This window comes from Phalacrocorax aristotelis, chromosome 7 (genome assembly GCF_949628215.1).
Source record: "Phalacrocorax aristotelis chromosome 7, bGulAri2.1, whole genome shotgun sequence".
Lineage (NCBI taxonomy): Eukaryota > Metazoa > Chordata > Aves > Suliformes > Phalacrocoracidae > Phalacrocorax > Phalacrocorax aristotelis.
Window position 1 is genome coordinate 51,708,667 of NC_134282.1, and position 15,908 is coordinate 51,724,574.

At 46.7% G+C, this 15,908-nt stretch overlaps 1 protein-coding gene across 1 annotated transcript in view; it reads left to right on the forward strand.

The window, feature by feature from the left end:
• The first annotated feature begins 730 nt into the window (after nucleotides 1-730).
• ALDH1A3 (aldehyde dehydrogenase 1 family member A3) overlaps nucleotides 731-15,908 on the forward strand; it is a 37,168-nt gene continuing 21,990 nt past the window's right edge. Inside the window, exons 1-5 of the mRNA XM_075100690.1 lie at nucleotides 731-888; nucleotides 4,440-4,544; nucleotides 10,536-10,676; nucleotides 12,927-13,056; nucleotides 14,756-14,817. Of these exons, the coding sequence (XP_074956791.1) occupies nucleotides 781-888; nucleotides 4,440-4,544; nucleotides 10,536-10,676; nucleotides 12,927-13,056; nucleotides 14,756-14,817 (546 nt within the window). The 5' untranslated portion in view covers nucleotides 731-780. The remainder of the gene's footprint in view (nucleotides 889-4,439; nucleotides 4,545-10,535; nucleotides 10,677-12,926; nucleotides 13,057-14,755; nucleotides 14,818-15,908) is intronic.

The window sequence follows — 15,908 nt, forward strand, 5'->3', positions numbered from 1 at the left end:
GCCGCACATCAGATGTTTGATGTAGTGCTTCTTTCTTCTCTTCTTGGTCAGCCCTGGAAAGCTCTGCGGAGGCGCTGAGGGAAGGCTGGGGTGCAGCAGGTTGGGGTGTGGGAGTCAGGGCACCAGGAACGGCAGAGAACGGCCCTCGCGGCTGGAGGTCGAGGGTGAGACATGGCAGGTGCGGGGAGCGCCTTCCAGACGGGCCCCTCCCAGCACTCCGCCAGGGGGGAGCGGGAGTATTTGGTGGAGACCTGTGCAAGTGTCCTCCGTGACCAACCCTGGGTGGGCTTCAGTGGGGAGCGGGAGCATTCGGTGGAGACATGAGCACGTGTCCTCTCGTGCCCGACGCCGGGTGGGTTTCGGTGGAGTGTGGAGGGAGGCAGCGGCGGCACGTCCTCCCGCGCCCACCCTGCTGCCAGCCTTCGGGAGAACCCAGGGCGGCTGCTCTGCTCCCCGACGCCCGGCCGGCCGCCACAAGCCGCCCTTCTCCGCCTGCCCGTCCCGGCGCGGGGGGAGGCCCTGACCGCCGGCCGGCTTCCCCCTCCGCGGGGCCGCCGCGGCCCGCTGGCGCCCCCCGCCCCGCCGCCGGCCGCCGCGCCTCGGCCGGGCGGCGCCGTCCCTCACCTGAGGGCCGCGGCGGCGCGGCGGGGCGGGGCGAGGGCGGGGCGGGGCGGGGCGGCGGCCAATGGAGGCGGGCGGTGGCGCCCGGCGCGCGCCGCTCTTAAGGCGGCGGCGCGAGCTGTCAGCGGCAGAGGGCGGCGCGGGCTCGACGGCGCGGCCATGGCCGCCCTCAACGGCGCCGTGGTGGAGAACGGGCAGCCTGACAGGAAGGTGCCACCGCCGCTGTTGCCGCGGCCTCTGCGGAGCCTGGAGGTGAAGTACACCAAGGTGAGCTGGTGGTGGGATTTGCCGCAGTGTCGCTGATGCTTGGTGGAGTCGGGCTGGTGATGAAGTATTATTTTTTTAATATAAGTTTTTCTCCCTTGGTGTCATTTTTCTTAATTTTATTTAATTCCTCCTATTGCCTTAGGCAGGCTTATAGGGGTGGTAAGCGACGGGAACAGGAGGATGACCATGGTATTTCTAGGCTACCTGCAGTTGCCCCAAATCCTAAAGCCCAAGAAACCAACATTTTAATTTTTTAGGGGGACAAAAAGTAATGCCCTTGTGGTGCTGCCCCAGGTGCCCCACAGGTGCTGTTTCCCAGGCCCCAGTGATGATCAGAGGCAGGCCTGTGGTGCCACGCTGGCCTGTCCCCTCCCGGTCACCCTGACGGCCATCTTCCCCTGGGCCCAGTGCAGCGCTCGCACACCCACCCGGTAAATGCTTATGTTAGCGCTCAGCAAAACTGGATTTGGATGGGGTGAGCCTGGGCAGAAGTGAGGAGGGGTCTATTTGCGAGGCAGCTGCTTGCCTGGGCTGCGTTCAGCCGTCCTTGACCCGGTGTGAAGCTCTTCTGTGGTTGGATGGGGCCCTGCTGGGAGGGGGTTCAGTGCTGGGGCTGGGTTTGAGTCCTGGTGAATGCAGGGCCGGCATCCTGCAGGACTGCGCTTTGCACAAGGGCTCAGTGATGGGACTGGGACCACCCTGCAGCTGCTGAAGAGGAGCGGTGTTCATGCACATCTTGTTGGTGGCTTGCCATCCCAGCGGAGCTCCTCCATGGCCTTCCCGAGGAACAAGGAGACAGGCAGCAAGCCTACACAAACCTGTATCTCTCTGCTCTCCATCATTTGTCCCTTTAAATGACATTTAAATGGTCGCTCCTGACCTTTTGGATTTAACCAAAGGCTCCTGAGCTTGATAGCTCTGTCCCTCAGAGGTGAGGCTGGTGTTGGTGTGGAGCTGAGCACCGCTGCAGAAATCCCTGCTCCCTAGCATGGCCATAGCTGTGCGAACGCTGAGTTGCTTTTTGTTCCACAACAGCCTGACCCGCTGCCTTGCTCAGTGGGGAAAATATCCCGGCTGGTTATGCTGCTAGCCAGCCTTGACTGCCATAATTTGAACTATGTGGCTGGACTAAAAGGGCTGAAGGGGCTGAGTGAGCGTATTAATTACTGTTACGCTTGTGTGTGAAGTATTTTTTTTAAAAAAAGTACCAGAACTTGAAGTTCCTTCCCTTGCAGTGCGGAGGAGTAAACAGCGATAGCAGCGATAGCTTATCCCATGGGGTGTTGATTTTAATTATGCATCCAAAATACTGAAACAGATTAGCAATTAGTGGTAATCATTGGACTAGATTAATTTTTAACATCCTGAATTTACCTACTTTTTCTTTGTAAGATAAGCTTGTCACTTAGGAGCAAATTGGATCTGCAGCTGCTGATTGCAGAATGGTGTAATGCTGCACAGGCAGCTCTTTCCTGCATCCAAAATGGACACAGCCATTAGAGTTCTTCTGAAACATCCAAATGTTCTGGTTTTTGTTATTTTTATTGTTGTGAACACTTTTAAATACTCCTTTGGGATCTGATCCTGCAGCCATGTATGTTTTAAGACACGTGGTTTTTTTATTCTCCAGAGTTTTGCCAGAGACTCTGTGCACTAAAGGTATCAAGGTAGTCTCTTAAAAGTGGAAACCAATGTTAATTAAAAGTGTGAATTTGACACTTGATCTGATGCTCCCGGTGCATCTGAGAAAATAATGAGCCACAGTCAGTTTTCATAAAACTGCGAGGGGTTTTCTACAAGCTCTGAGTTTCACCAGATGTTTACAGCTGACGGCACACTTTCCTCTGCTTAGCAGAGATTTTTATTTTCAATCCTACCAGTTACAGGGTTGGGGGAGAGGAAGAATTTTCAACAAAGATCTTACTTATGGAGCAGTTTAATGCTTGTCATGGATGTGTGATGGAAATGATCTGTCCACAATCCCATGTCCCAGATCCTGGGTATGAAGAATGAACGGCTGATATGCTGTTCTGTTTGATTTCAAGTCCTGGCACCAAAGACTCGGGCTATGTGGTGTGATTCCCAGAATGATGCCAGCATATATGTTACATTTAAAACAGCTTGATCCTGTCACTCTTGTGTTTTTACTATTTCTTATACGAATATTGCTTTCCCGTCCCAACCCTTTCACATAGAATGCATGTTGAATGCAGCATCCTTCCCCAGTCTGTAGTCTGTGAGCATATACTTGATGCTGTAACTCTACAGTTCATATCTCCCACGTTTATACCATGACTTTCTTCACTTGCAAAACAAAGGAAAACTGAAGTTAAAATGTGTAAATGTTAAAATGCATCACTTGGATAATAGAGGTAGTTTGGGAGCATCATTGTCAAGTTAGTTAATATTTCTAACATTGTATCTTTTCTCGTGACTTCACTTGACAACTTTTTTTGCCAAACTTTTCTCTTTCTCTGCCTGTCTGAAACAGGTGGGTCCAAAAGTGCGGCTTTTATGCCAGTTATACCTCCGATGCTTTTTGTAGAAATAGTCAGGAGAAACTCCTTTCAGGCAAAAAAGCTGCCCAAGGAAAGAAAACTATGACCCAAAGCAGTGGGAATTCCGAATGTAAGGGATGCAACATTAATCTCGTGGTGGTGTGTAGAGACTCATAAATAAGATTGCAAATGTGGATGACTTCCAAGTAAAAGTACTAGCTTACAGCCGCTAACAGGCTACTAATAAAGATTACTTCATCTAATCTTACTTAAAGTATATTTATAAAATATAACACTGCCAAGTTAGATCACAGTGTGGATAAGATGCATGTTGAATCAATTAATTGTATATAGGTATTCATGTTCTGTTTACAGTGAGTAACAACACTCTAGTATTTAATGCATTTTCAGTTACGCAACACTGGGACTGTTTGTTCTTGCTCTGGAAATGCAATATTTTGAAACACTTAAATCTTGTCACAGACAACCCCAAGTGACGTGGGAGGCTGGATCTAGCCTGTGGCAAGGCATGGTGGGGTAAAACTGAGCCAGTACTTACCCTCCTCCGGATGGTGCTGGGGGGGGACAAGTCGTGGAAGTAGCCCAGGGCAGGATACGAACAACCAAGTAATATTGTATGCTGATATTTCATTTGTAGCCTGTAACAAGGGGCTCCTTTTGCCTGAACCATACGAGTTTCTCCTGGTATCTGCTTGCTGTTCCCATGGAGATGTATTTCAAAAACTGTCTGTTTCTCATTGCCAAAATATGGTGTTATACTGTGTGGGCCCCATCCTCTGTCTTCCTTTTGCTCAGAACTAACTGGGGGCATGAAGGCTTTTTTGCCTGTTCTCTGGCTTAGGTTCTAGTTTGGATAAATGTTGTCTGTATCGCAAACAGTCTCCCTGGGAGAGTCTGAACACGCTTGACTCTGCTATCAATCGAAACTGAAGAGCCTCAGGACCTTTGAGGAGTACTTGTGGTTTTTTTTGCATTGTCTGCATTGGGTTTATTTTTCTCCTCCCCATCCCACTCCCCTTGCTCTCTCTTCAGATATTTATTAACAATGAATGGCATGAGTCTACAAGTGGAAAGAAGTTCCCCACCTACAACCCTTCAACGCTGGAGAAAATCTGTGACATTGAGGAAGGAGACAAGGTAAGTGTTGTTGGAAAGGCAGTGCTAAAGACAGTTTCCAAGGGACTCCTTTTGTAGGGAAGCACACAGAGGAAAAGCTGGCTTTTAACGACAGCATTCATCCGGCCAACTGAGCTGGAGGTCTGGGACACTAGATATGCTGCTCAAGAATTACACGGGGTGGGTGGGATCAATCCTATCCAACTCAGCGGAATTATTTTCCCCGGTAGGAACTGCCTGCTGAACGCTGCCAGAGGAATGAGATCCAGCATCATTCTTGTGTTAGAGACTGGAAGGATGCAGCCAGTCTGAGGAAATAGCAACGATGGTGTGTGCACATCCCTGAGAAAACTTGGGTCTTGTGTTGGGAGTGGTTTATATACAAGGTGCATGGCAGCCTGTTGAGACACTGAGCTGAAACTCTCCCTTTTTTAAACACAATCCACAAATAACCTGAGTGCTTGGGGGAATTTAAGCTCAATCATGCAAACACTGCCCACTTTCTGCTAGAGATGTAGTGCTGCTTTTTCAACTGATATTGTGGGTTCTGGCCTCCCGCACAAATGTGGCAACTCTCAGTTAAAACCATATCAGTGTCTCTCAAGAACTTTAGTAGTCCCTGGCCCTGGTGTGCTGTAGAGTAGCCTGGGACGTAACTGTTTTGGTCTGATAACTGTCTGCAGTGAGGAACAATCAGATGTGACACTTCTTGACCAAAACAGCTCATCATGTATGGGCCAGCTGTTCTGATCTATAGGAGAGAGCTGGCCCAAAAGCTGGCTTTTTGCAGTATGTCATGGGAAAGTGATTCACAGCTTCCCTGAGTACCAGGGTTTGGCTGCTCGTTGCTGGTGGCAGTAAGCGGTGGGCATTTCTGCCTGTATTGTGTTATCTTCTTTTTGGTATCTAAGCTTGTCCAATGCTTGTGAGGCCCAACACCTGGTTTCCAGCCAAGTAGCTGTCTTGAGGATCCTTTCCTAGTAGGAGTGATACTAGTTGATTAGGGGCAATGTGTTTTCTGGTATTATACTGTGTAGAGCCTGGCCCTTCTGGAGATGGGAGCAAACTTGCTTTGCAATATAAATCTCCAGCCTGCACGCAAATAGCGTGTAAGTTAGCCATTCTTTTTGGATGGCACTAAAGCAGCGTCTGTTGACGCCTATTGCCATGGGGGATCTGTGCATCCATGGGGCAATTACTCATAATGTTTGGTTCTGCCTCAATCTGTAACTCCTTTATACTAACTGGGTAGGACACAACTGTGTTTAATTGCAGTGGCATGTAAACAGCAGAGTTGAAGCTAACTCTGATGCAAGTGTATTTTGCTAGGCAGAAACCATGACGTTGCTATTGTTCCCTGAGCTAAGTATCTCCTCAAGCAGTTACAGAGCATTACATGAGCTTTTCAAGAATGCTTCTTAATGAGTTGGTTAAAGAAAATTATTAGGCACATCCAAAAGGCCAGTTTTGCAGCTTGGCTCCTTGAGACTTGTCTCTGCCTGAAATCAAGGATAGCTTTCAGCTTCTAGCTTGCAGGAGAGTCACTGTAGACCTTTCCTCGGGGCCAGTCAGTGGAGCCCTCTGCCCGTGGATACTCAGCATAGGTGTCTGATTCCACACCACATAGAATAAGTGCAAGCAAGAATGTAAGTTAGCAGCACCTTGGGTGCCAAGAACCACCTCTTCCACACCTTTACATCACACAGATTTTTTTTTTTTTTTAATTTTCATTTTTTTGCTCTAAGTAGGTTTTTGTGAGGGACTGAACAGAATTAGTCCTGGATCTGGGTTAGTTAGAAGGCAGAGTCAGGGGTGAGAAGCGTCCCAAACTAGTTGTTTGGTTACTGGTGCCACTAGACCATGTCCCACTGTCCTCTGGGCAAACCAAGTCCCCTGAGCCTTCCTTTGCCCTGCTTGAACATCCCCTCCTAGGTCTGTAACTGCAGTCTGTTGGAGTTACCACAGAAAGTGGTGAGTTGTGGTTGGTGGCACTTTCCAGCTTGTGTCTTGTTCCCACGTGCCACCATACTTGATTGTGCTGGTCAGTACTGGCACAGGGGTGCCAGTTCCTGGTACTGGCTCTGGCTTTGGCCGCGCTGTGCCAGCGTTGGCTCTGCCTTCCCAGCAGGCTGGCAGCAGGACTCCACTTCCCTATCCCTGAACAGAAACCTGCCCCTCCCTGGCTGTGCAGAGTGTTTTGCTTAGCCTGCACGTGAGGGGTGGGAATTTGGCAGCCAATATCTCAGTGATGACAATTTAGTCTGGTGCTGAAACTTAGCCAATGCTTTATGAGGCTAGGAGAAAAGGTTTTGTTGTTTCTCCTTTAGTTACAGAATTTAAGACAGAATTGCCCTTGATGGGATAGTTGGGGATAAAGGGAAGTCTTGTGTGGAAAAGCACTGAAAATAAAATGGCAAATGCTTTCACTGGATGCTTGGAGGCTTTTTGCCTCCCAAATAACAGCTTAGTGTCCAAATGTTTGCCAAGTTGATAACAGGGAAGGAATAACTTTCTTCATTAGCCTTCTGCCCCAGAGCTTCCGCCCTGTCTTGGTGTTACCCTGTGAAAGCAAAAATACTTGCACCATTGTCGTTTTTCTGGTGCTATCAATAACACATGAAGACAGGCTTTTTTTTCTTCTAGCTGCTTGCTATCATCCATCAAGGTCAGGGGGAAGGGTCTCCTTCCTCAAAGGAGTACCCAGCTCAGGTGGCTGCCACAGAGCGTGGGCAGAAGGTCTACAGCTGTGATTGTTGAGCAGACACGATGCTGTGGAGTGTCTGCCATGATCATTTCTATGCAGTTCACTCTCCCATGTGGATCTTTGAAGGGTTGTAAGAGGGTTTTGTTCACAGCCACCCACCCCCACCTCAGATTGCAGCAACAGGCTGAGGTAAGAGACTGAAGGAATATTATTCCCTACAGCAGACTTGCAATGCCCTCAATAATGGTTTTGGATGCTTTGGGCTGTTAAGATGCTGTTTGTAGCTGTTTTGAACTTTAGTTCAAAAGTTACAGCAATGCAATGTGTAGACTGTTTGCAGAGGACTTGCAGGGGAGCAGGTCAGCTCTGAACCTCTTCTAGTTGAGAAACTGTGGCATGCTCATAACCTGTATCAGAGAAGTGCCTTTCCAAAGATGTGCCCAAAAAAGTTTGTAATTGAATTGAAGAAAGTCTCGGCTAGGTGTGCTCCATCCCTGGCATGTCTCCTTAATGGCCAAACTGAAGCAGTGTTCTGCGCACTGAGCCTGAAGCAGAGCAAGGCTTTTCTGCAGGTGTTTCCTCGACTCAGAGCCAGTGAGGTGACAGTCTCCACTGTTCTCTGCAGTCTGCTGCTGAGGCAGGAGAGAGGAAAAAGGGGCAGGATAGAAATGGTGCAGCTATGAGCAGGACTTGATATAGAGGAGGGAGGTGGAGGAGGTAGCTTAGAACAAAGAACGATGTGAGTTTGTTCAGGGGAAAATGGTATGCAGTTGTGTAACTGGGGGTTGTATCATAATGCAAACATCCAGGGTGGGTATGAAGGTTTGCAGGCATTTCTTAACGCTGCAATGCTTGACTTTGCAATCTTAATATTCTCTTAGCAGAGCTTTTTATGTAATACTCTATAAATCTGTATAGATCAGAACTGGGCACCAGAATGCACGGACCTCTTCCTTGTGGTTTTGTATACTACAGTGTGTCCCTGGCACCTTGACAGTTATGAGTCTTTGTCACGCATTGTGCCTACCTATTGCAACATGCCTGCAGTGAACATGCCATTCAGACTCCCCTAATGCCTAGTCATAACAGGATGGATTAAGAATGGCATTTCAGCCTTCCTGAAGAATTTCCTTGTTTTTGCTGGTCTCTCAGGCCTATTGAGGCTGTGCAGGCTCACAAGATCTCCCTTGGTGGTGCTACCCTGAGGGTGTTTTGGGAAAGCCTTTTTGCTTGTGTGATAGTGACTGCAGTCTCTGAGCTGCTATGTGTGCCCAGCGTGTCTGAGAAAAGAGATAAGAATGAAGACAACTAGTATTTTCAGGACCTGCAGCAGGGTTCAGGTGCTGTCCATGTTTAGAGGATGCGGAAGATCTGGGCATGCACTGAAGTCCTCTGCCCACACAGCCATCTCATCCCTGTTCCTGTGAGTGCCAGAGTGGTGGCAAGTTCCTCAGTACCAAGGGTTTGCTGTGTTGTGGCCTGTGCCACTGCAGACCCAATGCTCTGCCCGTCAGTGCTCCCAGCCTGGTCACAGGAACTAATTAATTGCTGCTACGGGAAGACTTGTTTAAACCTGACACCCTTCTCGTGTTTTCTTTTTTTTTGTCTGCTTTGTCACATAAAATATTGCCTTCTTTCAGCTTGAGTCTTTATTTGATTAGGCAGGATGGGGAGCACATAAGTGTGCAGTGGCTGGCAGTGCCTTCTGGCTTCTGTGATGTGCCAGTTTGAATCCAGATTGACCCAACTGAAGCAAGCCACTCTGAAGGCCCGTTCTGCCTGTGGGTGATGGGCCCCAGGCAGTATGTGCCTGCCTATGCACAGCAGCTGCTTGCTACCTCTGCCTCGCCAGCACCCTTGCTTGGCCAGAGCCATTCTTAACCCTTTGTAACCGCACAAGTTTCGTCCAATGGTTTTCCCATCAGCGCCCTTCCAAAAGGGTGGGGTTCTTTCCCTGGCAGTATAGGTCAGACTGTCTTAAAGCTGTGTAATCTCCTTGTAAAGAAAAGGAGGCAAATTTAGTGGAAGGTGCCATTTTGATGGGTGATGACTTGCTATTTTCTCTGTGAAATCTTGCTGTAAGAAGGCAACATGTTTCCCCATAACACTTTTCTTGGTTGAGCACCACACACTTCCCCATGAGGGGAGAATGGCCAGACCTTGTTGGATCAGTGCAGAGGCTTACTTTGTAATTGTATCCAGACAGGACTTGAGATAAGACATAAATGAGAGCAACTGGTGAAGTGCTATGAGGAATGAGCAAGGCCTGAAACCCTCCCTCCTTTCCCACCCCCTTGAGCCACATATTGTGGTGAGGTGCAAGTTCTCCATCAGCTAACGTGAGGCACGGGCTGTGCCAGACATTACGTAGAGCAGGATTCTGTCCAAAGCCAGGGCGATGTATGCTTTATGTATGCTTCGGGTACAGTCTAGGCCTCATGGATTTTGATGGCAGTGTTCCCATTGACTTTATTGGGTCGAGAGATTGCCCTTGGCTTCACTTCTTTAATCAATGTATGTGGGGAGAAGGGAGGAGTCCAGGGCACACTGTGGCCAGAGCATATGCATGAAGCTTCTCTAGGGGTGGTGGTGTGGGAACAGAGGGAATTTTCTGCCCACCTGAGTAGTAACTTGGGTAACAGAGTTAGATTTGGTCCAGAGCGTGGTAAAGCAGTTGGGAGATGAGGGAGATGGCACTAAGTCTGTGTAGGTGAAATGCCTTTGTCAACAAAACCCTTCCCATCTGGTAGAAATGTTCTGGAAGTATGATCTAGGATGTAAGGGAGCTTTTTTAGTGTGCTGTTACTGGCATGGGTTCCAGTGGGACTGAATGGTGGGATCTGAGCTGTGATTGTTCCCCTGCAAAAAACTGTGATGCCTCTCATGGGGGACTTTCCTTCCCACACTTGTTCAGAGGAGGATGATTCATGCAGGCCAATGGCTGTCATGCTTCAGGAAGCTGTAATGGGAACAGAATAGGGATCTTGTTTCTCCATCCTTCCCCAGTGCCACTTACATCCTCTATCGGCAGGAACATGATTCTGGATTATTGTATAAACAAACCAGTTGCATAAAACTACCCTTGAAAGATGCTAATGGTACTCTGACCCCAGGGTTGTTTATCAGCCCAGGCCAACCTCAAAACTTACTGCAGGGTTGTGTCCAAAGTAAAATGGAAGAGGTTTTGTCAGACAGCTTGGTTTTAGCCACCACAGCATCATCTAGGAAGCAACCTGATGGGGTTTCTGTGCCATTGTCCAGTTTCTTTCTTGTAACCTAAGGTTTTCTTGTGCATGTGGCTGCTCTAGCCTGATGTGGATAATGCAGTGGAAGCAGCAAAGGCAGCATTCCAGAGAGGAGCTCCGTGGAGACAGATGGATGCCCTAAGCAGAGGACGACTGCTTCACAAGCTGGCTGATCTTCTTGAGCGAGACAGGGTCATCCTGGCAGTAAGTACTGTGATTGGTGAGCAGTGATAAACCAGCAACTGTTGGCTGATAACTCGGCTCCATCCCTCTGATTTTGCTGCATCCATATCTACCTAATAGTTTTCTTTTTTCTACCTTTATGAAGGGCAGAAGAGTCCATGCAGGAGTCATGACTTGTCTTCCTCTTTCTGCAAAATGATTTTAGGAGTCTTAGAATGCGGCTGTTAGTTCTTCTAGATAGTTGACTTCTCCAAAACTTTAGCTAGTTATTGAGGTGATTACAGATATTAATACTTATATTTTCAAAGCAATAAACATTTTTCTTAGTTTAAGTCATCAATGTTCATAGCTGTTTCCCAGCTCTTATCTTAAAAAAAAAAGGCAAACAAAACCCATAAAACTACCAAACCCAACAACAACAACAAAAAACCAAACAAAAAAAGCCCCCAAACCACCATAACTGACTCGGTCTTTTTTTACAAAAATGCAAGGCCAGTTTGACTTCTTCACAAACTGCTTCCCATAAAATGGGGGGTTGGAAACAGAATCTTTCTCTTGCTGGATGTCATCCAAAGCTTAAAATGTGCGTAAGTGGGAACTGTTTCTTTCCCTACTGAATGTACTGGCTCAGGAAAATCTCTTTATAGCTGTGAAGTTAACTTGGACTTCTGCACTGAAGAACTATTGCTAATAATTCCCCATCCTGTCCTGAAGGAGCCCTTCTGGTGCAGAACAAGGGGGGTAGGATCTGAGCTAAAATGTGCTGCAGTTGGTAGAAGCCTTTAGACTCTATGGGCCTTGGACATCTTTCCAAATCATGACCACAGACCCCAGCATCTCTCAGCTTAGAGCCACTGTCAGTCCATACCTAAGATCTTGGACCTAAGCAGTCACCAGTTTAGTGCTGCACGTTGGTTCTGCTTATCTTCAGGGGAACGGTGTTTATGATGTTAAGTGCTGCTAGATGTGTAAGTTCCTGAGCTGATGTCCCACTGAGGTCAGTAGAACTTAACATGGGATGTGCTTAGGGGAGCCTGTATTTGTATGACTATTTTGAGCTGGGTCTCTTTCCCCAGCACAATGTCTCTTAACCACATGTCAGCTTCAAGTTTCAGCAGGCTAAAACCAAAATGATCTAGGTCTGAAGGCAGTCCTGGCCAGCAAATAAAAGGGGGGAAAATGTGTGTGTGTATGAATACGCTCTGTTCATTTTCTTCTCACTTTTTGATGTGACTTTAGAGGACCCTCCTCTTTCCATGACCAGGATGCTCATTTCAAGCTTTCTGCTGTCCTTCTGATCTGGGAGGACTTGTTTGGCATTGTTTTCACTGCAGAAAACTAGCCATAGCATGCAGCTAAGTAATGACTTCTAGAAATCAGTTGATTTAGCAGACATTCAGAGCGGATAACAATCCTAGACATTCCAAGGGGAATGTCTGTTTGAGTGCTGTTTGGACCCTAATGTCTGTGGAAGATGACAGGGTATGACTTCATGTGTAAACAAAGATGTTTCAATCTACCAAGGGATAGTACTTCCTTTATGGTTGTGCTGGCCATTTGCACCAATATCCCATTTAATGACCTGAGTTGAGAACAAAGCATTCACTGAGCTAATGTCCAGAACAGTGAGGATGACACAGGCCGAGACTGGACTTCATTTAGAGCTGCTCAGCATCAGTGCAGCTTTAGTGAAGCAACTTCTCCCTTGCCTTAGTCTCAGCACAGATCTGAGCCCAAAGGTTACTTTACCAGAACCCTGTAAAAAATGTGTTTTCTATCATCCTGTGGACAAAAGAGGCTTTTTAGAGGTTGGTTTTAGGCCTGTGTAGCGGAAGAAAAAATATATTTCCAAATAAAAGGAAAATGGGTCTGACTGATTTCAGTGACACCATCTGGAATCCAGACCATCTGTGTTGGAGGGTCAGTCACGGTGAAGTCATGACACTCACATAATTTCTGACCAGTGCCCCAGGCCACAGCCCTGCATCCCACCCACAGCCACCGTCTGGGGGCTTCTGGAAGATGCGCTTTCATTGCAATCACTGAACAAAGCAACTGGTGTATGCATCAGTGTTACTGGGTCTAGTCTCCCTTCTACCTTATCTGTATTAACAAGCTTGTTCCTTAAATATAAGATGAGGGAAGAAAACCCCATGTCTGAAGCATGAGGTAAAATAAAATTGAGAAGGAGTTTCTCTGAAAGCTTTTTTTTTTTTTTAAGAAAAAAAAAATATTGTCTTGTCGACTGTACATGCAATTTGTTTTTTTCAGACTCTGGAGACAATGGACACAGGAAAACCTTTTCTGCAGGCTTATTTCATTGACCTGGAAGGTTGTATAAAAACACTCCGATATTATGCTGGATGGGCTGATAAAATTCAGGGCAGAACTATCCCAGTGGGTAAGTTCCTTCAGACCCAGTTTCAGAGCTGGGATGGGATCAGGGAGGGAGGTCTGCTGGGAGCAAGATGCCTGGAAAAGCTGGCTTCTGAACACCTGAAAAAATAGCCTTGCATTTCCTTTCTATCTCAGGGTGCTTTTTAAGTATATGTGTTTCAAGATTTAAACTAATGGGAGAACAATGTGAATGCCTGGATAGATCTCTGGAAAATAATGGATGGGCTCTTTTGTTGCTTTTTAATCAGAGAAATCTCTTTGGTTTTAATTTCAGACTAATTCTTAAAGAAAAAAAGCCCCACACATTATAGGGGAGTTTATTCATTAGGTACCACTGAAATGAATTAAGATACTGGAGGGTGAAAGGACAGAGGTTTCTAGTGAGAATTGTGTGAAGGCAGCAGAGCTTGTGCTGTCCTATATGCCACAGAGATGTGGCAGAGGGTTGATGTGGAATCCACCAGTGCCTCCCACCTCACTGATGTTCCTGCATCCCTGATAGTGCTGGCTCGTAGACAGATGTTTAGAGAGCTCATGTAGTGTTTTTTCTTAACTTTTGTTAAAGAGAAGGTCTGAGATGCTGACTCCTTTCAGCAGCCAAAGCACTGAGCACTTGGAGGCACCCTCCCAAGTCTTTTGACACTTGAAAAAGAGGTTTTTCAAAATGTTTCCTAGGCTGCAGAGCCAGAGCAGTCACACTGTACTGTTGTGGCAGGGACACAGAGGACACTTCAGCTCAGCTAAATAGGTTCAAATACGGTTTTGGGGAGAAAAAGTTAAGACAATCAATGTCCATGTGGCACGATGAGTAATATGGTGTATTTTCAAAATCAGCTTGTTTTGCCCCTGCACGTGGGTGATCACTGAGGCTGTAAGAAGGACAGGCACAGCAGACAAAAATTAGGCACCAGAGGAAGGGCTCTGTAGCGCTGAACTACTTCAGTCTATGCAGGCAGCAAAGGGAGCAATGCCAGTCATATAAACTGAGATCTGTCACCCTCATTCAGAGTAACATGAAGCTTTGCTTGCCTGGACATTGCTCGTTGGTCATGATTTGAGACCACTTCCAAAAACTGTAATTAGAAACGCTCATGTTTTCCATCAGATCTTCCCAATGAAACTAGGTTTTTGGCAAGAATGAATTTGTAAGGAAAATATCCTTCCTGCTTTCTCTTTGAAAGAGTGATAGCAGTATTTTAAGAGGAATGGTATTACTTTACTCCCAGATTTTCACCTTTTTGTGATTTCTTACCAGAATTGCAATTCCTGTTACACTGAATATGATTCCTGTACAAAATCAGTTTAAAAACTATCCCCCTCAGGAAAAAAAAGTGCTTTGCTTCTTTCAGTGAGACACAATCTGAATTAAATTTGTGGTTGCTTTTCAGCGTGGTAGGGAGTTATCCTCCACCTTAGTCTCCACACAGGGAGGTCGCAGAAGAAATTGAACCCTGGGTTGTAAAAAGGCTCTACTGCAAACGTGAGCAGTGTTTGGTTTTTGAGCTAGTACAAGACCTGTTCTCAAACAGATCTCCATCTGCCTGGGGTGCCCTAGAGGCATGAGTTAAGATGAACAGATATAGGGTTCTTTGTCTAAAATGGTTTCAGTTCTGTCCCCAACTTGTTAGTCTGAAGTCATCTTATGCTTTTTCTGCAGAAGCAAGGATTTTGACTGTTTTGTCTTCCCTTATTTTGTCTTGCAGACGAAAATTTTGTCTGTTTCACCAGGCACGAACCAATGGGTGTCTGTGGAGCTATAACTCCAGTAAGTAGCAGTGATGGTGCCCTGCATCTCCCTTAAAACTGGAAGAAGTATATGTGCACTCCCCATCTAATACTGCAGCCATTTGCTTCCTAGTTAAGTACAGCTGTTCTGTAAGGAACTCCCATCTCAGTTGCCTGATGTAGTGTCTTGTTTTACCCCCATGCCAATTGCTCTTGGCAACACAAAGTCCTCTGCAATGGAAGGGTGGGTCTCCTAATCAGATGCTCTGTTCCTCTCTAAGGCTGACACCAGTCACCAGAGACCAGTCAGAGCTCTCTGACTCTTGCTCTGTTGGGACAGCCATCTTGTCATTACATGTGTTAGCTTTTTGCTGCCTAGTGCTGATGCATAGTTTTGAGTTTTAAATCATATCCATTATTAATAACCCTGGCTGTTCTCGGAGCTTTCTGTGACTAAATCTCACTGAATAGAGTTTACTTTTCCTTGAGGTTTCATCCTCTGCTGGGGGGACAGTGTGGCTAGTTCTTGGAATACCTCCAGTTTTACTATGTGTTGCTTGCTCTGTTTAAACAGACAGCCAGGAAGACATTACATCTACATGGGAGACATAGTTTGTTCTTGTCTGGTTGTAAAACACTTTGAACGTGGTATCCTACAAGCCATGAGACAAATGGTGATATGCCAAGATTCTCTGTTTGGATACTTGGATCAATAAGAGTCCATGGAAGACTTTGGTCATTGGGATAAGGTTATAGGAGAGACTGAAAGAAATGCATACAGGGTATTGGATTTGCTGGACCCTGGGAATACCAGGTCTGGGCAAAGTTCCCAAAGACATCTGGGGAAATTTTTGCTTTTCCTTCAGCAGGACTGAGCTTATATCCCTAGTGATAAGATGGTGCGGTCTATTTAGCAGTGTCAGGGTGAGGCAAAGTGGGAGATGATTGGTACTAGTAATCAGATATTTGGCTTGGTGACCTCTGCACAGCTTTCCTGGCTGAACAAGCAGTGTTACTGCTTGAGAGCAACTAGAATTTGTGACTTAAGATCAAAACATCAGGTTCCTCGTGTTGATCACCAATAAAAAGGTAACCTCTTCTGACACTTCAGCCACCCTTGGCACTCGGCAA